We start from the raw sequence: 23,376 nt of genomic DNA on the forward strand, positions 1-23,376 counted from the left end.
TAGCACACAATTTTACTAAAGTGTTTTGTGAAAATCCTAAGTAATTTTTCTAATTAAAATGCTCTTTTGGTGAGGATAATCCCTCTTTGTAGGCAAGTCCTTTTTAACCATGAAAAGAAGTTCTTAACAGTGTCCATGCTCTCATAAATATTCTTATACTCCTTCTCAGATATTTAGCAGTGTTCTTGTTGTTTACACTTCATTTGTTTGCACTTTATTGAAACTGCAGTGGAAGCTGGCCTGCTGCTATGATCCAGATCCTTCCTGGGTTCTCCTTCTACTCTGATAAAACATTAAATAATATCAAAAAAGAAGAGAAAACAAACGGAGAGTTTTGTTTCATGAAGCCATCCAAATTTTCAATTTTCACAAATAAAAAGTCATCAAATTCTGGAATAAATAAAAATTAGCTCATTATTATAAAGATAAATTAACTCTAAGTGAATAATGTTGATATCATGGGTGCCTGATTTGCAATAATTTACTCATTGAAGAACTGTAAGACAGACAATTTGCATTAGAATTGTTAAGTAATTCAATTATGGAATTACTATTGGGTGATTAAAGACTGAGAACAAATAACAAATAACTCTGAGTTCATTTTATTTATCTACTAGCTGCTAACTACATGACTTAGCAAGCAGTTTAATTAAACTTGTCCCCGTGGGAATTTATCTGGTATTGCTAAAAGTAAATATGTACAGGAATTCACCAAGGAATGACCTTGCTTTCCTAGGAATGGTTTGGGATTGGGAAGCAAGAACATGTCTTTTTTCAAAACCATTGGGACAAAAATCTTTCATGAACTTCAGGTTATAAAACCAAGAAGAAATATCCCCACACTCTCACTTGGGACTTTTATAAATAAATCCATAGAAAACCGGATGGAACACAGAAGAAAATAAAAATTGGACCATAAATCTGTGGCTGGCTTCTCACTCAACATGGGATTACAAAGAAAGAACAAATGCCTTGCTCATGTGCAAGGTTTTAGATCAAAGTGAAAACTCTTTGCGATCTGTTGGGAACCTGGCTTAGTCAAACAGGTATTTGGTGAGGTTCCAGGTTCCTCTTCTGGCAAAAGAGGATTTCCTTGCAGTTAGACACCCAGCTTCATGAACAGGCTACTCATGCTCCTTTGGGCTCCTCCTGGGCCCTAAACATTCCTTGGCTGTGCTCACTCTTGGGAGAAATGCAAGCTGGAAGCTGTTGTATTCTACACAGAGGCCAAATTGTAAAAATATCTTTATTTAATGCTCTCATCCTCTCATTTGTCCCTTTGGCACCCCAAGGTGATTGTTAATGAAAGTAACAATTCTGCAAAGTATTATTAAATTTGCTTAATGGGCAGCAATTTGCATTGAATGTGCATGTGTGGCGTGAACATTCACACAAATTCTCCAACACCACCAAAGTTATTGTCCAAGTCTTGGATTGCAGTTGTGCTTTTTGGCATGCTGGAGACCCCTTGGCAATGGCTGGGAAGCTGGAGTGTTTTGATCACTAATTATAACTCTGCCATAATTGCATTACTGGGTTATTGACTTCTCCCTCACCCCATCTCTTTAACTGAGTCTGTCATTACAGCCCTGATAGATTTTAACAGTTTTTTGGGGCATCTGCCTTTCAATAAATGCTCTGTACAGCACAAGCTATGATGGGCCTGACTCCTCTAGTCATGCTACAGACCAAAAAATAAAAATCCAAGAATTTTTAATAACAGTAATCATAAGCATACAGTTGTGTCCCAAGGATAAAATATGGGCCAATGTATGTGTGCATTCAAACCTGGCATTCACAGTATTTTCCATTAAAACATGTTGGCAATTTAAATTTTTCTGGTCATTTTCTCTTATTGTACCAATCACATTTCTAATTTCTCCCAGGCTCTTCCAAGAAAATGATTTAACACACAGTGCAGATCTTCCATGTAAAAAAGACCAGAATTTTTTAATTACAGTCATTTCAAGGGATCTAATAGCAATAAGGTTGCCATAAATGTTCAGAATCTAACAAGCTCCATAGCACTTTGCAAGGAGTAGCAATCATTCAGCAGAAATGTTAGAATGCCCTTTATTCGCTTTCTCTATTTCCCAGCAAGTATCCCAAGAGAATCATGAGTTTTAAATTTGCTCAGGCATGAAGGGATTGTGCTCCCCTTGAGCCTTTGTATTATGATAATGCATACATAAAGGTAAGTTTTATTAATTGGAGATCTATCCACAGGGGTTACTGCAACAAAGGAGGCAGGGGAAAGAGAACAGAATGGAAGAAGGAATGACCCTACTGTGCAATGATTCCAAGATCCAAAATTCAATCCTGATACACTCCCCTTTGAGCCTGCACCTCTTTACTTGTGCACTGATTTAATGTGAACTGTTCCAGGCAGCACTAACTTTCTACAATTCACTCCAATTTATCGTCTTTTTAAAAAAATCAATACTCCAGACTCACCTTTGTACTTATCTTAAGAATTGCTCCCAGGCAAGACTGGAATTCATTACTGTAGCCTTTGCATAAAAGTACTGTGAGTTCATGCTCTGTGCCTTCCTAACAGCTCTCACTGCCTTCTTAACACCAGGAGCACAGATGTGATAGATTTCTCACTATTTTCCTCATTGCTATCAAATTACATTATACTTCACTCTTTCTTATTTGTGTCATATCTGTGACTCCTCTCATTATTGCTTTCTTCTTATTTCTTTCCACATTTTAAAAGCTCAGGGACATAGCAGGAAGTGTTGATGGTGCCAGACTGCTTCTCCCATGTGCAAACATGAGTAACCTGTTGCAGATGTCTTCCCTCATCCCCAAAGACTGAGCTTTAGAGGTAAGCTTCTGCACTTTGGGAAACAAAAGCCTACATGACAAATGCCTTCTTGCTTTCCTATCAGCTAACCAGGCTTTAGAGGGAAGGAAGAAAATAAAACATGGTGTCAAAGCTGCTCTCCTGCCCCATCACTCATCTGCTCTGAGAGCCAGCAAACTTGTGCTGTGAAAACAATCTGTGAGCTCTGATTTGTTAGGGGGAATGACATTGTGAAAATGTTCCATATTCACCAGAGCAAATTAAAAAGGCACCTGAATCCAGCAGATTGCCCTAATTATGCTGTCACAGATTTGTAGTGGGTTCAAGTGAGACACCCAGAGAGCCCCTCAGGGCAGAGGCCGGTCCAAAGACAATAAATACTGCAAAGAGCCCTGGCATGTATCAGTGCACTTGAAGAGGGGAGCAGGAAACAACTGGCTTAGGTTGGGGACATACAAATATGCCTTCAGACATATTTGGATAAGTTAGAGATGTTCTTTAGGTAGCAGGAAGATATTGTACTTTAAGGGAAAATAAGCAGGTTTTAAAATTTTAATAGCTAAATTCAGTGCTATGCTAAGAAATCACGTCAATAACAGAATTCATTCTAAACCAAGACTACTTGTGTCAAATTTTAGTTTGGTATGAAAAGCTAAAGTGTGGCATTCAGGCGAAGCTGAAAGAAAATTTGTTTCCAGTTTAAGCCACCAAACATATAAAAAAACCCCATTATTTGCTTGGATCTTCTGTTGTCCTACAGAAGTCAAGATATCAAATATTCTACAAAGATCTCTTTATACTTTATTTCATATCATTTCAGTGGAACAGCAAACAGTATGATCAATAAAAAACCAAATGCTTTAAAGTATTTGCAGCATTCTGGGTTGTTGCTTCTGTCTGAGATGCTTAAGCAGAGCCTATTCACAGTTAAAAATGAAAACACTTAAGGGGCTCTTTCCTCTGTTTTCTGCTGGAGACTCATTCTGTTTTGAGCTAAAGGGCACAAGCAGAGTGTAGCTAAAATAAACTTTGTAGGATCTTATAGCTGTCAGCTGTAGTTTTGAAGATGAAGTTTGACAGGCATTTGGAAAAGCACACAGTGACTGCAGGAAATTCAAGCAAAATTTAAGAAGGCATGAAGTGGGCCTCACTCTTCCATTCTGCTCTGTGGCTGCCCCATATGTTCTGGGTATTCCCAAAGCTGGCTCTGAGCAGAGAATGCCCTCAACAGCCAGCAATGTTTGTGCATCAAGCTACAGCAGAGGGAACTGGGCACTTTACAGATCCCTGTTTTTGCAGGAATTGAGCAGGCTTGGTCCCCTCCCTCCATTATGTTCTTAGGGCATTCTGTGCCTTGGAAATAAATTCCATGTTTTACAGCATATGAGGGCTGGTAAATAAATCTGACAGCTCCAAGCAGAGCTTGAATCAGGGATGTCTGTCTCATTCTACTATCAGCCTGGCAAAGATGCTGTTTTTCATATCATGCTCACACACATTTGTCTCAATGGCATCTGAGCATCCTCATCTCCTGTACATTCACCTGGTCACAAAGCAAAGCCTTAGTATTTAACCTCATGCCTCCATTTAGCAACACCCCACCAATCCAGCTGGAATAGAATTATTCACAAATTTTCATTGAGCCCTCCCACACCTGAGGCATATCAGAAAAAGAATAATTTACTAACAAAGGCCTTGCATAGTTGATATCTCCTCAGGTAGCTCAATTATTCTGACCAGCTCCCGGCACCAACAGCACGGGTGGGCTGCCCCCAGAAAGCTGCACAATCCAGGGTGCAGGTGCAGGGTACTGCAGCTCTATGGCTCAGGTGGACTGCAGACTGTGCTGAGGATAGGGACAAGGACCAGGGAGAGGCCCTCTCTATGGTTTCCAAAGAAGTTCACTCCCAGAGGTTCAGTGACAGAAAGGGCAAACCCAACTGCATACATCAGATTATAAGGGAGAAGAGGTCTCAGGGAAGGATACAATCTTAGACCAATTGGGAGAAATTGGGGGTGGAACACAAGGCAGGGAATGCAATGTTGAAACCAATAAGGGACTGCAGGGGAGGAGAATACTTTAAACAAACCAGTGGGGGTTCGAAGGACACAAGATTGATAGGGAAGTTTCTAGAGAAAGAGGCAGGCTTGGGGAGGGATTGACATTCAATAGGAGGAGGAAGAGGGAACAGAGGGGCAGACTTTGGAGAGATGGACAGGCAGGGCAAATGCAATAATACAGGGGTGAAAGGAACAATCCATCAAGAATAAAATATGCTAGAACAGTACAAACAGTACAAAAAGAAAGATTACAAAACTGACTGCTAGAAATGCATTACAATTAAAAAACACAATGCTACACTGCTGGCCCTCCAAATCACCTCAGTGCTCCAGCAGAAAACAATAAGCAACATTCCATTTCCTAACCTGGCAAGTAAGAGAAAATTGACTTAGAAAGTTTAATTACTAAAAAAAAAAAAAAACCCAAAAACTTATGGCATTGGTTGCCATGGCAACACATTCTCATTAGGTGGCTCAGAAATGGCAGTACTGAAGAAACAGCCTGTCTTTGTAACTGTTAGTCCCACAATAAAATATGATTATTAACTGTAAATGCTTTTTCCCCTGTTTAGAGCTACAAATGCAACAGCCAAGGATTGCTTTTGCATGTAGTGCTACAGAAATTTGTGTGCTTATAGTCCTGTGAGCTGCTGCTGAGGCACTGGGAAAGAACAAATTCCATTTGTGTAGCATATGACAAAAATGATGGGTGGATTTGGAGAATTGGGAACAGCTCACCATAGTACAAAGTTTGATTACTCAGAAATATATTAATATGAATTTTCTGGTCTTAGTCTTTCCCTAAAGCTTCCTTAAAACTGTCCAGGGACTGCCAGTGCTTTAGGGAGGAAAGTAGTAAAGCAAACCAACCAATGAATAAATAGGGAGCCTGGAGCACAAGTTGTTGCCAAAGGGGAAGGAGAGGTCCAATCTTCTGCTCTCATGAATTTGGAATCCTCACTTCCTTCTCCAAGTTTTCCTCTTTTTCTGGCCCTTCACATTTCTTCTCTCATTTTCTCTCAGGATTAAAGCTTAGGTTAAAAAATGTATCCTGGAATAATCATCTTGGGAACCACTGACAAAGTGATGCACTGTCTGAACATAAGCATTTCCTTTTTATTTAAATATTTTATCATTTAAATATTAATACCATTTTTTAGAGTAGAAAAACCCTACAGTTCTCCTTCCATGATATTAGCTCTGCCCTTCAACAAACTTCAACAAAGAATACATGAAGCATAACTCAGTTCTCAATTTTCCCTTTTGTACTCTTCTTTCCTTTTCATCCCCCATCCCTGTCTCCCCGTATCCATCTGGTATATTTTTGCTGGCTTCAATTTGGTTTCAATTCATGCCACCTAACCCTTGTTTACTCCAGAACATTTAATTTTGAGGAAACTTGCTGGGTGATAATAACCAAGGTAAGAAATGAGTTCTTTAATAGAATCTGTGCTACTTTTCCTTAGAAAAATTGCAAAAGAAAACCAAGGATAAATCTGAGCTGCAACAACCAAACAAACCAAAACAGAGGTTCTCTCAGTAAGTCTATATTGTGCAAAACAGTTTCAGAAGAAAAGAACTATTTATGCTAAATGAAATATATAATTTTAACCTTGTAAATTATGGATATTTTACATGGCATAATAAGGAAGCAGAATTTTCTTCCTTATTCTTGACAAGATAAAAAGATAAAAACTAACCCAAGTTTAATAGTACCATCCTCTCTTTCAACTAACATTTCCCAAAATGATATTTTGCTGTTAAAAATTCATCTGGTAACACTGAAGCCTTGCCCTTATCAAACAACACTTTAGGATTTAACACAGCTGAAAGATTTTCCCTTGCAGTTATCCCTGGATATTTGTATTATAATAACTGAGTGAAAGAACATATGTATAATGAATATATAGCACAAGCTTCCCCCCAGCCTCCAAAATTGCAAAACACAGCATTTTGTGAGGATTTTTTTTTAGCTTCTACATTCCAAAGTCTTGAAATTCACAAATTATATGCATTTTCCCCACTTTACTATTGATATACACCAGGAAAAAGTAATAGGAAAAGGTTAAGGAGTAGTTTTCCACAGAACCTGGTAATTTGAACCTGTCTAATGGCATAAACAAAGTGATGAGTGGATTGAAATTTCTAGAACCCAGCATCCAGTTTCTGCAGCACAGAGCAGCCATTCCAGTGCAATTCATGCTTGGCTTCCAGCAGCTGCTGCTCCCCATGAAGGGGCTGCAGTCACTGCTGCACTAAATCAGCACCTCCAAGCAGCCAATTTGCACCAGTGGGGAAAGACACTCCCAATATTTCTGTACTGATAACATTCAGCTGCAATGACCTGCATAAAGAAAGATTGATGCATCAACTACATTTTGGGCTGATTTGCAAGGAATAAATCATCTCTTATCAGCTGGTCCAGTGCCAGCAGACCACAGCAAAGCACAGTACCACCTACCCATGACTCCTCAGCAGCTTTCCATCAACCAACACCTATTTAAACTCTCTCTAAGTTATTCATGGAGGGTTTGATAATTGTTGTCTGTCCTGGGGAAAGAGCAGGTGCCAGATGTGGTGTGGAGCTGTCACACTGCTTCTCACCTCTGTTGTTCACTTGGGCTGACCAGTGCTAGATCACAGTGATATATGGATCATGACTGACATTTATCTCCTGGAAATCAATAGGGATGGTATTAAGAACCTATCCAGAACAGCATAATAACATGCAGAGCAACTCAGGAGATGGAGAGAATAAAAGGAAAATAAGTGGGGGTCACAGCAGGGTACCAGAGCTGGGCCACCCAGAGGTCAAGCAGGTTCCTTGCCCAAAGGGGCTCATGAGTGAAAATTTACAAGCAGAGTTCAAACACAATGAAGTAAGCAGTGGAACTGTGAGATGGGGATTTCAACAGAAACCTGTCAGGGCTCTATTTCTTTTCAGCTGTTAATGCTTCAAGTGTGGAAATAATTGAGAAATTTTATGTCATATTGTTTAAATAAAAAATCTGAATTGTTCATAACAATTTGTATAATTACAGAGGAGAAGAAACCAATATTTGGTTTAAGATTGAACAGCTGGAAGGAAAAAAAAACCCTAAATTTTATTGTATTGATTTTACTCATTGAGATTGTCAAGAGCCTTTATCTTTTTCTAAAGGAAGTAAAACCACTATTTGCAGCTGAGTACTCGGGTTTGGAAAGGACAAGTTTTGTTTTTGTTCTGTCAATATATTTCTGAAAAGCTCTCAGAGAGTCTGCCTGCAGGTAAGGATTTTGCAAGCAAACAAAATAAACATTTTCAAGTGTCTTTTAAAAGCTGACCTGGGAATCCTAATGGTAAGTACACATTCAAGGTATAAAGTTATCCCCCATACAAATGGCTCTGAAATATTCTCCACGATCAGTTTTGAAAAAAATGTCCCAACAGTGTATATAACAGCAACATGAGATTTCCTGTGGAAGGCATTACTCTCCTATTTGTCATCCAGCATTCAGAAGAAACCTCTTTGGGTTTTGCTTTATATGAAGACTAGGAAAGAGCTTGTCATGCTAGCACAGTGTGGAAAACACAAATGGATATTGGATTGTTCCTTTAATGCAAAGGATGAGCAGATAGTCATGCAATATTTATCACTGAAAGGCAGAGGAAGCAATCAATAATGGTATCCCATGTGGGCCATTTTTCTCATCACTTTATAGAACAAATCCAGGTCTCCAAATATGTGAAGCATGGAAAAAACTCACCCCTGCAGTCAAGGCCATTGTTAAGACTCATCTGTTCCTCCTGCCCTGATTTGCAGTCTGAACCCTTGCACTGGTTTCTGTTTTGCCCAGCAGATATCAATTACCCTGAAGCAGAGCCATGTACAGGCTTCTGAATTCCACCAGTAAAAAGGCTTATGTAGAAAAAGATATCAGCGCTCAGTGGCTTGGGTTAAAAAAGAGAAAACCAAACCTGAACAAACAAACAAAAAAACCCACCTAAACCTTGACTTGCAAGCTGGGAATCATCAGTCTTTCTTACCTACATTGTTCTTACCTTACCTCCTATTTCTCATGCTTTCCCTGCTTCCCTTCCTCCTCAAATCCAGGTGGAGTTATTCCTGGTGCTAGCAAAATTCACCAGCTTCAGTTAATTATTCCAAATATAAAACAGGGGCAAGGAAGATCTAGGAAAGGAGATGAAAACACCTAAACAGGAGCAATAAGAAATAATTATCCTTCATATTTATTTAACAACTGGGATTCTTAAAGAGCAGGAATTGATTTGTATGGGTTTCATAGCATGCACTGTACTTTAAGAAAAAAATCAAATAAAGAAGTTATCACATAATTTGAAGTTAAGTCTTACTGATAAATCATTAAGAAAAATGCCATCCAGGAGCAGTTCATTATTTGACAGCTACAGGAAAGGAGAGATAAATCCAGGCTGCCTGTAGTTCAACAAACAGTTGCTCTCACCCTCAGAATGTGTATCAACCCAGACCCCTGGGGTTCAGAGTTTAGCAAAATCTCCAGCTTTTCTTAACTCATGAAAAATAATATTTGGCAAAATGTCATAAGTTTGCTTTATACTGCTGTTTTGAGGATTGCAACAATAAAGGTATTTTCTTTAAGTGTCAATTTAATTAATTTCACAGTTCTTCTCAAACCTTCCCATATTGCCAGCAGCCTTTGTACTTGAGCAAACACTGAACACCTAGAATGGAAAAACTGTTATTTTTTCTAGTTTTTAAATAATAAAGCAAGCAAACTTTCATTTCCAATGCTTAAAAGAAATACTAGCATTATTTTTCACTCACATGCATGAACGTAATCTAGTTTGATCGCAGCTTTAGAAATTTTCAGGTTTCAACAATACATCTTACACCTTTACTCAAAAAGGATATTCTTTTCAGCATTTTCTTTTGTTTGCAAGGTCAAGGTGAGGACAAATCCTGTTTCTCTGATTAAAATCCTTTCCTATGATTAAAAGCAACACTACAGAGCAAGAAAGTGAAGTGGAAAAAGGCAGATGCCCATCCACACATCATTACACAGCCCTTTCAGGAGGCAGGCAATGACCAGCAGTCACCCCTCCAAAGTGACCACCCTGAGCTTTGATTCTGCTGCTCTGGAGCCCACGGGACTCAAAACCCACCCAGGCACTCTTGAACAAACCTTTTTGTTCCTTACTGCACCTCCAACACATCACGGAAAAACTCAGCCTGCAATCTTGTTACAACTGGAATTATCTTTAGCACAGTAAGCTGAAGTCATTATTTATTTATTCCCTGGCAGTGTAGGTGGATAATTAGCACATAATTTGAGGTTTCCTAGGCATGACAGCCTGCTCTGATAGCTGCCCCTAGTCCTGATTAAATCTCTGCCTCGGATCTCCCAGCAGCACCTCATATGAGAAAATTCTAGGCTCTGTCAGTATCAGGTTGCTGTCTCAAACTTTGAAACCAAGATGAATGTTTGGGGAGAGAAGAATGGGGAAGAATTCTTGCCTCATGGGGAGAAGGAAGAATTTTAGGAACAATTTTATTTTATTTTATGAAGATTTCTGTATCTAAAGGTTGCATGGCATCCAAAGAACCTGTAAGAACACAGATCTGACTGGCAGGGGAGCCAAAGGGATATTACAACTGAGTCCTTAAGATAGCTTGGGCAACAGGCTTTGGAAAGGAAAACAAATTTATCTGAGTGCTAGAAAAATGAATTTAGTGCATATAGTGTATTTAGACTGCTCTAGCCCACACCCCACAGAGAACATACAGGAGCTGTTACAGTGAACCCAGTCTGTGTCCACATTTTGTGCCTCCTGCACTGCAATGCCAAGCTTCCCAAGGGTCCTGGACTGAGCAGAGGCCATTGTCTGGCTCTGTGGTGCCAGCTCTGCCTCCAGGGAGGGACAGGATCTGTGGCAGCAGATTTCTGGCTACAGAGAGCAGCACACAACTTTTTCCCAGGCATCGTCCTGGGGAAGACTGCAAGAAGATCAGAGAAAAGAATGAGAAACAATTCTTATCTTCACTTGCTGCACCTGCTGTTGTGAACATGTGGAATGTGTTATGGAGATTTGTTTACCAAAGGGTGGTTTCTTAATTAGCCAGTGGTGATTGTGTTTGGATTGGAGGACCAGTTAGGTCCAGGTGTACTGTAACTGTCTATAAAATGGGTTTCTTAATAAGAATAGAAGAATAATAATTGATCAGCCTTCTATAAATCATGGAGTCAATGCTAATTATTATGTTAATTATTACCCAGCTGGGGACCCACTGTTTACAACAAGGATCCTCCAGTTTTCCCAGCAAGCAGCTCAGAGCCTCCCTGAGCCTCCTCATAGACACTATGGAGTGCTGGCCACAGCAGACATTCATTAATGCTGACTTTTTTGGGGGTGTACGTGGGATTGTTCCTCCAGCCCCTCAGGAAAAAACATTTATCCCATCCCTCTGAGGTGGCTGGGAGCTCCTGCTCTCCTGGCCCTCCTCCAAAAGTGTCCCAGTGGGATCTATTCCAGGCCTCCACGTCCACAGGCAGCAGCCACCAGGGAGGACAGCTGCACCACACCAAGCTCCCCCTCACAGGGACACACAGGGACAAAGGGACAGTGGCTGTGTCCCAGCTAAGGCACGACATGGCCCCTCCATAGGCAGAGAAGGCCTCGGCAGCCGTTTGCTTGAGGCCTGGTCCCTGAGGGCCTGTGCTGCGGGGTTCCAGCCATGCCCCCAAACCCTGGGACACAGGGACACACACAGGGACACAGGGACACACAGGGACAGTGTCTGTGTCCCAGCTAAAGGCTGCTCCCAGGCACAACATGGCCCCTCCATAGGCAGAGAAGGCCTCGGCAGTTGCTTGCTTGAGGCCTGGTCCCTGAGGGCCTGTGCTGCGGGGTTCCAGCCATGTCCCCAAACCCTGGGACACAGGGACACACACAGGGACACACAAGGACAGTGGCTGTATCCCAGCTAAAGGCTGCTCCCAGGCACAACATGGTCCCTCCATAGGTGGAGAAGGCCTTGGCAGCCATTTGCTTGAGGCCTGGTCCCTGAGGGCCTGTGCTATGCGGTTCCAGCCATGCCGCCAAACCTTGGGGTACAGCTCTGTGTGCCCGCCTGTCCCCCACCCTGGGGCAGAGGGATGGCAGCTGTGCCTGGGGTTAATGAGGTGACATTTTTGCAGATGGTGGCAGTGCTGGTTTCTGCCTGCAGCACCTGGATTTGTTCACTCCTTGTGAGATCAGAACTTTTCTCCGTGATGCTGGAAAAGGTCACAGCTCTCTGGAGTCTGCAGGCTGCTCTGCTGTCCCCTCCATCCCTGAGCTGAGAGGCCTCAGGCAACAAATTAAAACTAGTGGGATAAATGAACCAGCATCTCGGGTGCATGAGTGGGGTTCTGTGCAGATATTTATTTAAGGATGTTCTGCTCCCATAAAATACCTGAGTCCTTACAGATGTTTTTCTCCACACTGCTGCTCCTCTCCTGTTACCATTTTCTTACTGATGGTGCTGTGCATGAGAGTGCAGGGATAAATGATGGCAGAGCCCAGGCCAGGAGCTGCCTGGGTCCCCAATTTTCTGTGGCTCACCAAGTCAAATTTCCAGCCCCTTGAGCCTTTCTGAGTGCCTGGAGATAAGCATTCAAGGGAAGAGAGAATCTGACCCCTGTTTCATGTTCAAAACAAGGAAGATTAGGCAGTATGCAGCCATGGTCATGCCATTAGGCTCCAGGGGAGATTATTACTATTTTTTTAAAATTCTCAATCCCTTCAGAGTGTGTTTGGACATGTCCAGAAGTGGTAGTGGAAGGTGTGTTATTTATCTGAGATCTCCCAGGTCTCACTCACAGGCCTTTCCTGAGCATCTTCACAGCACAGGAGATGCAGGATAGCTGTTCTCACCTTCTCTGTGTCCCAGTCTTGCTCATATGGGGACCAAAGAGCTTCCCTTGGACCACCAAGGGGCAGAGGGATTCTGGCAAGCATATTGCCTAAATCCCTCTGTGGATATAGATTTGGTAAAGGCACCCTTGACAAAGACTGGCTTCTGGAGGCCAGTCCAACACCTCAATCCATAGATGTTGAAGAGATGTCACCCCAAACTCCCATCCCAAAATATTGCCTCTCAACATCTTCATAAACACACTTTTTTTTCTTTCCGTGGACTGACCCCTTATTACATTTCAGGGGCTAGCTTGCAGAGGACAGGTTGATTTGCTAATACATGAATCATTATTGCTTTGAGCCTCTGAGCTAGCATTTTTATGAGCATATTTCAAAATGTATTTGATTGCTGTTAGAAATAATTTCAGTTCACGCTCGACAACCAGGCCAACCTAAGCCAATATGCTGTGCCTGGCACTGTGGAAGGATGTTGTGAGAATTTAATTACTAACTGCAAGTTACTGTGCATATGGCAAATTTTAAATGTAGTGGGGTTTGGTTTTTGGCTTTTTTTTGCCTCCAAGATAAAACCACCCAGTTGGTAAATCCAGTTGTTTAACTCCAGCTTATTAAGATTTTTATCTAGCATTTCTGATAAAATTGTTTCAAATTATACACCCTACAGAGAACAGCATGCTGCCTTTTCCTGTCCATGAGCTGCTTTTTGGCCATAAATGTCATCCAAGCCAAAGTGAGCCCTCTTTGCCCTTCTGTAAGCCTGATTTGAACGTTAGAGATTAGATTTACTTCATTGCCTTCATTCAAGAAAGCTTTTGGAAAAACATTTGTTTTATGTGATAAGGTACAACAAAACATCACTAGAACAGAACTTAGTTCTGGCAGCAAGAGATTCACCTTGGGGAATGAAGGGAGGGAGGGAGGGAGGGAGGAATGGTGGAGGTGTAGACTGTAAAAACACATTTAAAATAGCTTTTACTTGTCATGTCCTTTTCCACTATTATGATGCTGTTGATGCTCTTCTACTGTTTGGCCTCTGTGTGCCATAAGAGCTCTGTGATATATGTCACACTGATATTTACACACCAAATCAGAACCTTATCTTGAATCAGAATCCATCACCACATTAACAAGAGGAGGAGAAGTAGTTTTTAGAGTGTTATTTATTTTAGAGTGTTTAGAGTATTAATAAATAGATGATATGTATATATGGCACATTAAACCCACAGGTTTTTATGAAGTCCTCAGGCCTGGCACAAATTAACTGATTAGTAGCCTCATTTTTCTAAGCAGCCAGCATTTTTCTACTTAATCTCAATCTTCAGAGGATGTATCAAAGAGCAGTTCTGTGAGACATGATGCTGTGTGCATTTGCCTCAGACTAAATTTATCACCCATGCATTTATCAATGCATTTCAGAGGAAAAGAAAGAAAGAAAGACAACCTAAAGGTCCACTTTGACTTGTGCTCAGGCAAAGAACTTAAAAATTTACTTCAAAAACCACTAGAATTGTAAGGTCTTGAATAGGCTTAATAGTTACAGAGAGTTATAAAGAGGGAGAAAAGCCTTGTGTCACCCTGGCCTGATGGCTGGCAAAAAGGGTCTCTGATTCAGACTTAAGAAAGATGATTTGGCTCCAGGATCAAAACATGAAGCAGACCCCTAAGAGATGAAAAGTGTCATGACTTTTTTTCCAATAAAGCTGAACACAACACAAATCCCTCACTGCCCCTCAGGAGCCCACTGAAGCTTTGAAATTCCTTTCTTTTCAGCAAAAGAAGGCACAATGCAGTATCCTGGGTCTCAGTATTATGATAGCTTGAGACTGTGAGGAAAAAACATGGCTTGGACATGCTAGGATGTATTCTGAGTATTTTAAACAAAAATTCCAACAGGGTTATCATTCCAAATGTACCTTTCCAAAGAAAAAGGAAAAACATTTTCAAAATACCTGTGCCACTTTAATGAACCCACACTCTGCTCTCAAGAATGACTCAAAATAACTTGTACCATCTAAAAAGAGAAAAAGTGGAGCAAAAGTTATTTGGGTTCAGACTCACAAAAATATTTAACTACTTAATTGTGGTGAGTTGGACCTCAACTGATCTGCTGGACTTGCATTTGCACCCTTGATGCAGATTGTAATCTTATAACTCTCCTTTTGGTCAGCAAGACCAGAACATCCAGGATCTGCCTAACCTTGATCTCCTCTGCAGGGTGAGAGGGGCCAGGTCAGCACCTCACCCAGAATCATCCTGAGTAGCCCCAACATCTTGCTAATTGCCTATTTAATATAAAACAATCAGCTTTGCAATGAAAATAGCAGTTTCTCCAGTTTAAACACATCACTTTGGTGTTTAATTTCCTCCTTTTTGATGATAGGTGGCACCAGCTTCTCCTCAGAATGCCAATGCTTGAAGTACACAGAGAATTTCAATAGGTTTTGGCAAATGTTTCACTGCTAACACACCACAGCACTGACCTGTGTGTTTTGGAGCTCTGTCAACAGATTAGGCAGATTTCACTGTAATAAACTCCAAAAGCAGAAAAATGGTTCCTGAATCCTGATTAAAATCCCTTTATTAAAGCTCAGTTATTCATGTAAAGAAGCCAGGGCCTTATCACCAGGTGAATTGCTGTGTGTCAGTTCCTGCTTTCCAGGTTGGACAGTGCAGCTCAGTCTTTAACTCTCACTTTTGCCGTTCAAGGAAATCCTGATGTGCCTTGCCCTTCCCTTCCCATTCCATTACTGGAACTCTGAGCTCCTCAAGGATTTTTTCTGCCAGCTGGGCCCACCCAAAGATTCATTTTATAGCCTCTGCTGTCAGCAGGACAGAGGCTGTTAGGAAGCTCTGCTTGGCTTTTTAAAAATAAATAATGTTGCACACATGATCCAATGAATGTCACATCACTTTGTTGATCACAGCTTTACCACTAAGTTCTGTAAATGACAGAATTCTGTTAGTTAGAAGGCTCTTTTTTTTCCAGTGCATCTTGTCTACGTCAGTAACACACCCAAAAGAATGATAGAAAAAGATGAATCCTAAAAGGAAAATGGTAGGATTTGGTTAAACAGTTAAATTGGGCTAATGGTAAGAAGAAAAAAGTCCAGGAAAACCTTGCACTAAATTTGCATGGGTTTTGTTTGCTGGTTCTTAGGATTACAGTTAGTTTTAAACACTGAAATAAACTCTTGGATTAATTCACAAGTTAGGAATGTTTAGTAAATTCTAGAACAAAGGAAGGGGGTTTTGTTTGTTTGTTTGCTTTTACCTCAACATTACAGATAGGAAAATACCCCAGTCCTTATTTCCTTGCTTTAAATGAGTCAGGATGCAAAGGCAAGGCTAACTAATAAAGGTGTTCAACTATGTTACAGTAACAATAGACAGCCAAAACAAAATGAAAACATGACCAAGCCATTATAGGCTGAAAAATCATTATCACTGCCAGTCAGTGCTCAGTTACAGGCACATATTAATGATTCACAGTCAATTCATGAAGATTTATTAAACAAAAGGGTGGCTACATCCATGGAATACATTCTTCACAGTGAAAAAACTCATGCTTAGGATAACTTCTGCAGAAAAAAGGTTGTCAGATGCAGAATTGCTGACAAAATATTTATACAAAGCTAATTTTGCTGGATATTATTCACAAAACATTCATTCTAGCAAGCATATGGTACCTTCAAAGGTGATGTTTCTCCTTCCAAGAAATGTTGGCTTGATTACAATAGAAGTTGGGTCTACAGAATACCTTGGCTTGAAACAGAGCAGTGTTTCTACAGAGTCCTCAGCATGGAGTTACAAAGAAATGGGAAAGAACACCAAGACTGATCCTGGGGATGGAGCTAAATTTGCCAAGGCTCTATCAGGCCATTGCCTCTGAGGCTGGTGGTGTTGTCACCCAACTGAAGACCACAGCCAACCCTACCTCCTCTGGAAAAACCAAGGAATAAACAGCTGCTCCTCACTTAGGCAGTCACTGTCCTTGCAGAAATTGGGAAGGAAAAAGCTTGGGCGTTCAGGTGTCACCCAGCTGATTCAGCTGAACAGAGTGGTGTGAGAGAGTCAGGAACATGGGCACATGTCCCATCCTGGTCACTTACCTGTAATCCTCCAGCAGGAGCAGCAGGGCAGGGCGGAATGAAAGAAGGACTTGGATCCTTTCTCAGATGCTCTGTTCTCCTTGATCACAAATTGCAAACTTTGTCATACACACTGGAGAAACAGCCTGGCTAAGATCCAAAATCAATGTTAAAACCAGCAATGTATGTTTTATCCCACTGAGCAGCTCAGGAACCCAATGGGTTCTCACCCTGCTATCACCCAGCACAAGAGATGACACAGACCATCTGCTTGTGCAGTTACAAAGTTGTTTGCTGGTGACACAAAAAAAAGCATGACAGTCAGTTCAGAAATATATTTTAAAACAGGATGACAGAGGTCAAACGAAAAAAGGTGTTAAAAAAGAGTTGGCAGCAGTTATTCACAGCTTTTCACCATAAGAGAACTACAGGGCATCCTATGGAATGAGAGGCTGTGGTACTGACTCACAGCAACTGTGCCATTTATTACAGCAGGATGTTGTGATACCCAGAGCTCTGAGTGGATTGGATACACACAGGCCCAGTGTCATTAAATCTAATGGTTGTGTTGGTGTGTAGAGCCTCTATCTTGAGAAGGCCTTACCCTGAGAAATTAGGGGGACATACATGGTGAAAGGATCATTCTACATTTTCCCTGCATCCTATTTCATTCTTCTTAACACCAATTATTGACAGTTTGCAGTGGTGAGATATAAATGACAGTAGTCTGCACTGTTATCAATCCAGTTGTGCACCTCCAGGCCAAGTCTCTTACGAGTGTGTGGTGACTGCCTTTCAGAACACAGTATGTGCAATTTAAATTTTAAAATGCCCATATGCTTTGCTATTCTAGTTTTCCTTTGTGTGAATCTTGGAATTTTAATATGCGTGTCCAAATGTACAATGATAAAGCATGCAGCTCATGTCAGCAGTAAAATGCATAGTAATTTATTAACTTTTTCAATGTGAATACAAATTGGTTTGATGATGTGCCACATAATGAAAAAATATTTGCAGTCACAACTTGCATTCTAGTTGCTGCATTTTTTTAATTAAACATTACAAAGAGTTTGAAAACTGCACAACACTTGTTGATGGCCAATAGGAAACACTAATACTATGAAAAGTAATCAATGCTTTGACATGTCTTTGAAGACACTCTTGATTCAGAAATTGTTTTGCAAAAGCAGGTTGCCATATATTGTTTCACTGGGTATTTGTAAGCATTCTTGGCCAAAACCCATTGTTTTTATTTAGGACAACCCCCAAACTCAATACCTTTTAGTTACATGTCATTAATGCTTTTGTAATGTAAGTCACTGTATTTTATGAAGCCATTCTGAAATCCATTATAATGCACTAAAGAGGTCACTGTAGTTTGGGATTCTTTCCAAAGAGAATTTTTGGGTATTAAGTTTCCTGTGGTGGCATCTAGATCTAGAGATACGATCATTCCTTGGTTTCTATCCAGCCCGTTAGCTAGATCTTCTAATTTGCAACACCATCTTTTATCTGTGCTATGACCTCTACCATTGACTTTGATCAGCACTAAGAAGCAGGCAATCAAAGTAGCAGCAGGAATAAATAGAACATCATTGTTAGAAACGCCTTCAATCAAGTGAATTCTGGTAGTTGTTCTTGCTCCCAAAGCCTCTCACGAAAAACAAAGGTATTTGTGCCCTAACTGAATAATAACATGCTAAACTCCCTCTGAACTACAACTTCTATTGTAGCTCTTCTTATTGCCCAACTCCCTGGATCCTGAAACAGGCCACAATGCACTTTTGTGTGGCTGGTAATGAACCATTGCAAATGAATACTGGATACTGAAGGAATTACACACTGTGTAATTGATCTAAAGAACAGATTAGGACTGGTGCTATTTCATTAAATCTGACTAGCTATGACTTAAGTATGTAAAACTGCAGCCATTCTGTGTCAGATAGATTTACACTCTTGTCACATGGCAAGTGAGGTTTTCATCTACTAGATCACAGTTTTTTGAAAGGGACAGGCCAATGAAAAGGACTGTGAATGAAGGAGCACGAAGGCTTCATCTTCAGACACATTGAGCCCCAAATTACTCATTCAGCTGAGAGAAATACTTCAACATTCTCAAAATATGTATGAAGAGCTGTTGTTTGTTTCCATATTTTGGTCTTAAATAACTTCTGTGCAACCTGAGTTTGGATTTTGCATGTGGAATGGCCCTGAAGAGTTCTGGTGGGTGAGCACAATAGAGAACTTACATGATTGCAGGGGAATCCAGTGAGTCCTTCCAAAGCATCAACTTTTCTCTTGTTTCCTTCCCACTGGAGCTTAGCATGCCTCAGGAACCAGCAAGCCAGTAAGGCTAGAGGACAGTTCTGGCTGAGGAACAAAATTAAATTCAGCTTGGAACATAGTTTATAGCTCTCAAAAAAGAAAGGGCTTTTATTACCTTAGGACTCAAACTCATTTTTAGGGACTCTAATATGCTTAGAAAATAATATTTTTCCTGGCTTGGCTTTCACAACAGTATGCTAGACTTTCTTACTGGTGTTCTTGTCTTTCTTACCTTCTATTCTTTTGTCCTATGACCTAGTATTTAGCTCCATAATCCCCTAAATCAAACAAAATAGCATAGAAAGCCTTTGATCTGAATTTTCTCCACAAGGCATATTACACTACATTGAATACTTTTCATGAGATCTAGAATGCTGCACTGTGGGAAACAAGACTGAAAATTTGAACACCATTATTCAGGATTTCAGATTATACTAAGGGGTGAAATACTGACAAAAGAACCATAGACTTTGGTTAAAACAGATAATACTCAAGGCTTTTTTTATTATTATTCCTTTGACGAGAGAATATTTAAGACCCTCTCACATGCAGAGTCACCATGTTAGTACCACAGCCAAAGCAGTGGTTCATACAGATAAAGAATAAAGTAAAATTAATCCAACAGATGTGTTTTGCAAATATAAGAAATTGTTCCAGCAAGTCTTAAAAAAATGACAATCACATAAAATACCAACTCCACCTTTTAAGAGTTATTTGATTTCTTTTATGTTATTATGTAAATCTCAAAGCCATTTATCTACCACAAAAACCTGTTTTCCTTCTTGTGCCCTAAGTCTGGTTCTTGCAAGCCTCCTGCAGCTGGTGGCCTTGGCACTCAAACCTGCCAGGACTGACCACTCTCAGACAGTGTGGCCACAGTCAAATGCCCTAGGGGGCAAAATCCCAAGACACCCAATTCTCTTTGATCATGGTGGTGTCAGATGAAGGTTTGAAATCTCCCTTGAAATCTCTGCCAGTAAACACAGATCTGGTCCTCTCAGCTTCAAAGCTCCTAAACTGCCCATGCAAGACTCCTTTCAGCAGACTAGATTGAAACTCTGGTATTCCTCTAAATATTCAGCTTTCCTTTTTGATTTACCCAGGGTTTGAAAGGCTTGCTGCCCTACTGCTAACCAAGGATCAAATATGGATTGTTAATAAAAGACAAGGAAAAATAAAAGGGAAAAAGAAAGCACATGGCATATTTGCTTCTGTTCAGTACTGTAACTTCATACTCTAATAGGTCACACTGATATATAATTAATTTCCACTTCTTGCCATGTTCATATAAAACAGTTAGCACTTACTCACTGGAAAGACTAAAAATGGGTGTGAATGTCCTGTTACTCCCCCAAAATCTCACCTGGTGAAACCATCTTTTCCTTCTTTTGCTTTCTCACCTCCCTCAAGGAGTAGAACTCCATCAGAGCAAACAAAAGGAGAATAAAGCTTTCATACACTTTAAAAGGTGGAAATTGTATTTGGAGAGAAGATGAAAACTCACTTACAAACTCACTCCTGTACAAAGCCTTCAACATCTGCTGCATAGATGGTAAATATAATTTTAAATTGTCTGATAGCTTAACATAAGGAGGTTAAATGCAGGGCAGCTGTTCCCAATCTATATTTAGCCTGAAGTTTCCTACCTGTTTTGGACCTGCAGGAAAGCTTGAATACTGAGATTGTCCGTGATTTTATACAGTATTGCTTGATTTATTAAAGATGCTACTCTCCCTGCAGGTCTTATTACACTTTTCAAAAGGTTGTGTTCAACTTACCACAAAGACAGAATTTTAAGTATTTTTGTATCTAGAATCTCACTCAGAATTACTCTTTTGTATATGTTCACGTGTAACTTGGTCCATGAGACATGAATAAAGATCAGCAATTAGCCACAAGTAAACTCCAGGAGAATTGGCTTTGTATTGCATCTTGCACACTCTATTTCAAGAATAAAACTGGGGCAAAACATAGTGATATGCTTTCTAGATACTAACCAAGACTTGACAAGACCTGATGGATTTTGCATGTTAAAAAGTAAAAATTTTATTACATATCATGCCCTTGAAAAATTAACTTTGTTTCCATTAAATTTTGTTCAGCATGCCTTGAAATAGGAATGGCAAAAGTTATTCAAGGAACAGATCACCAAGATTCACGGTACCACAGTGACTGCAATTATCTATTTTCCTGGCTCAGTAAAACAAAACAAATTTTTTTAAACTATAAAATATTAAACTGTGAAATGAACAGATACCATCTCTGTCTCTCCTTCAGTATGACTGAAATCATCTGTACAGAAAAGCTGTGTGCCATGGACCCACATCCAAAACCTGCTGATGACAGTGCTCATCAATTTTGACAGCTTTTTGGATGAGACCTTGTCACTGCTCTGTCCATATGCACTGACCCTGCATGAACCACTGGATACATGATTAAATTCAGGTTTACAAAGATGCTGCCAATGGGTCAGCTACAATAAAATATTTATATTTCAGAGTAACAGTATTTATATATGCTCCCTACCTCTTGCTCTAATTTGCCTTCTTATCACCGGGTTTGTGTTTGTTTTTCAAATGCTGAAAAGACTTTGTTGGTTTGTTCAGGAAATTTGTCTAGACAGTGCTCGCACAGCATATTTGCTCACATTTGACATTTTCACAGGATGGGAAACAAAATGGAAGATCCAAGTTTTTAAGCTCCACAGATGGCACCTAAGCCAGTCAACTTATTTCCAGAATAAGGAGGATTTGGAGTATTCTTGTTCCAGGCAGTCTCTGGAACAACACAACAGTGACCTGCAGGACAGGACACACACTCAGGGCTTTGGGGCCAGCTGAGGCCTCCTGAACTCCATCCATCCACCAGGACATTTACTGCCTCAGAAGAGCCAAATATCCAAGTGCTAAATTGTGATGTCTCTACAGCCAACAAATGTAAAATGTGGCAATATAACGGAGCATGTGGCTATTTTACCTATTCAACATTTATCTGTGTCTAACTAGAAGAGGTCTCTAAAATGCTGCTTTCCAGCAGCTCAAAGGTTGAGAACCACCTGTAAACATTTGCAGAACAGTCTCTTTCTAGAAACAGAGACTCCTAAACAATCAACCTTGAAATGTATCATATATTATAATATATTTCCAATGTTATTTACAGATCTTCTTGTTTAGTACAACGAACCAGACATGCTGAAAAGGTAGGATTTTTCCAGTCCTCTTTTATATGAAGTACAATAAAAAAGGCACATAATTATTCACCGTAGGAGTTGTGCACCAGTCCAAAACTTAAAGCTAAAAAGCTACCCATCAGAGAACTCTCTTTGTGAGGCAGTATTGAGATGTCTCCTTTGAACTCAGCATAGAAAGATCTGTCTGTCAATTCCTCTAGGAGAGCTTAAGGAATCCACTTTCCTGTTGTGTTCTGGTCTTGACAAGATTTCCAAATCAACAGAAAACTCTCGTTAAGCTTCCCGCATCATCTGCTGGAGCAAGGAAAAGTCAAACAGGGCATGTGTGTGTCTGCTTTCCTTTTTCTTCTTTCTTTCCTTGGAATGCCCAACGATGGAGGACTCTTGAGAGCCAAGACCTGTTCAAACTAATTTGCTTTAAGACAAATGCCTCAGGAGATATGGCACACTGAGCAATGGACAGCACAGGAGAGGCAGCTCAGCCCCACAGTCAGTGCCGCCCGTGCTTGATCCAGTTTCTAATCATCCATTTCTGCCCCGAGCACCTTTGTACGACCAATCTGAGCCCAAAATTTGCATCCTTTGACATTTCCACTTCTAGACAACGGCCTGTGTCTCTGCTGATGATTGGACCATTCTAGGAAAAAAAAAGATGGGGAAAAAAAAGATTAGAGGATAGAACACACAAGGTGAATGGATTAGAAAAAACAGTGCTAGATCTGTAAATCCTTAAAAAACATTATAAAATGCATTTCTGTATCTATCAAGTGATAAATGGCCCAGAAAGTGCTAGAAATTCCTAGGAAAAGCTGGCTAATACATAAAAAATACCACACCAATTCCTTGATAATTGTACATTTAGGAATTGCTGGAAAAATCCCCCCAAATCATGAGAAAATCTCTAAAAGGCACTAGTGAATCCCTACAGAGCTCAAGCAATAGGAAATCCCAGAGACTGTAATAATGCTTTCGAAAGTCTTAAAACTGAAGATTCTAGATCTTAAAA

General features: G+C 40.3%; 1 protein-coding gene across 1 annotated transcript in view; it reads right to left on the bottom strand.

The window, feature by feature from the left end:
- Positions 1-17,780: 17,780 nt before the first annotated feature.
- GALNT9 (polypeptide N-acetylgalactosaminyltransferase 9) overlaps positions 17,781-23,376 on the bottom strand; it is a 132,841-nt gene continuing 127,245 nt past the window's right edge. The window contains exon 11 of the mRNA XM_071445325.1: positions 17,781-23,007. Coding sequence (XP_071301426.1) covers positions 22,861-23,007 — 147 coding nt within the window. The 3' untranslated portion in view covers positions 17,781-22,860. The remainder of the gene's footprint in view (positions 23,008-23,376) is intronic.

This window comes from Agelaius tricolor, unplaced genomic scaffold (assembly GCF_023055355.1).
Source record: "Agelaius tricolor isolate 1412-34295 unplaced genomic scaffold, bAgeTri1.0.p SCAF_20, whole genome shotgun sequence".
Lineage (NCBI taxonomy): Eukaryota > Metazoa > Chordata > Aves > Passeriformes > Icteridae > Agelaius > Agelaius tricolor.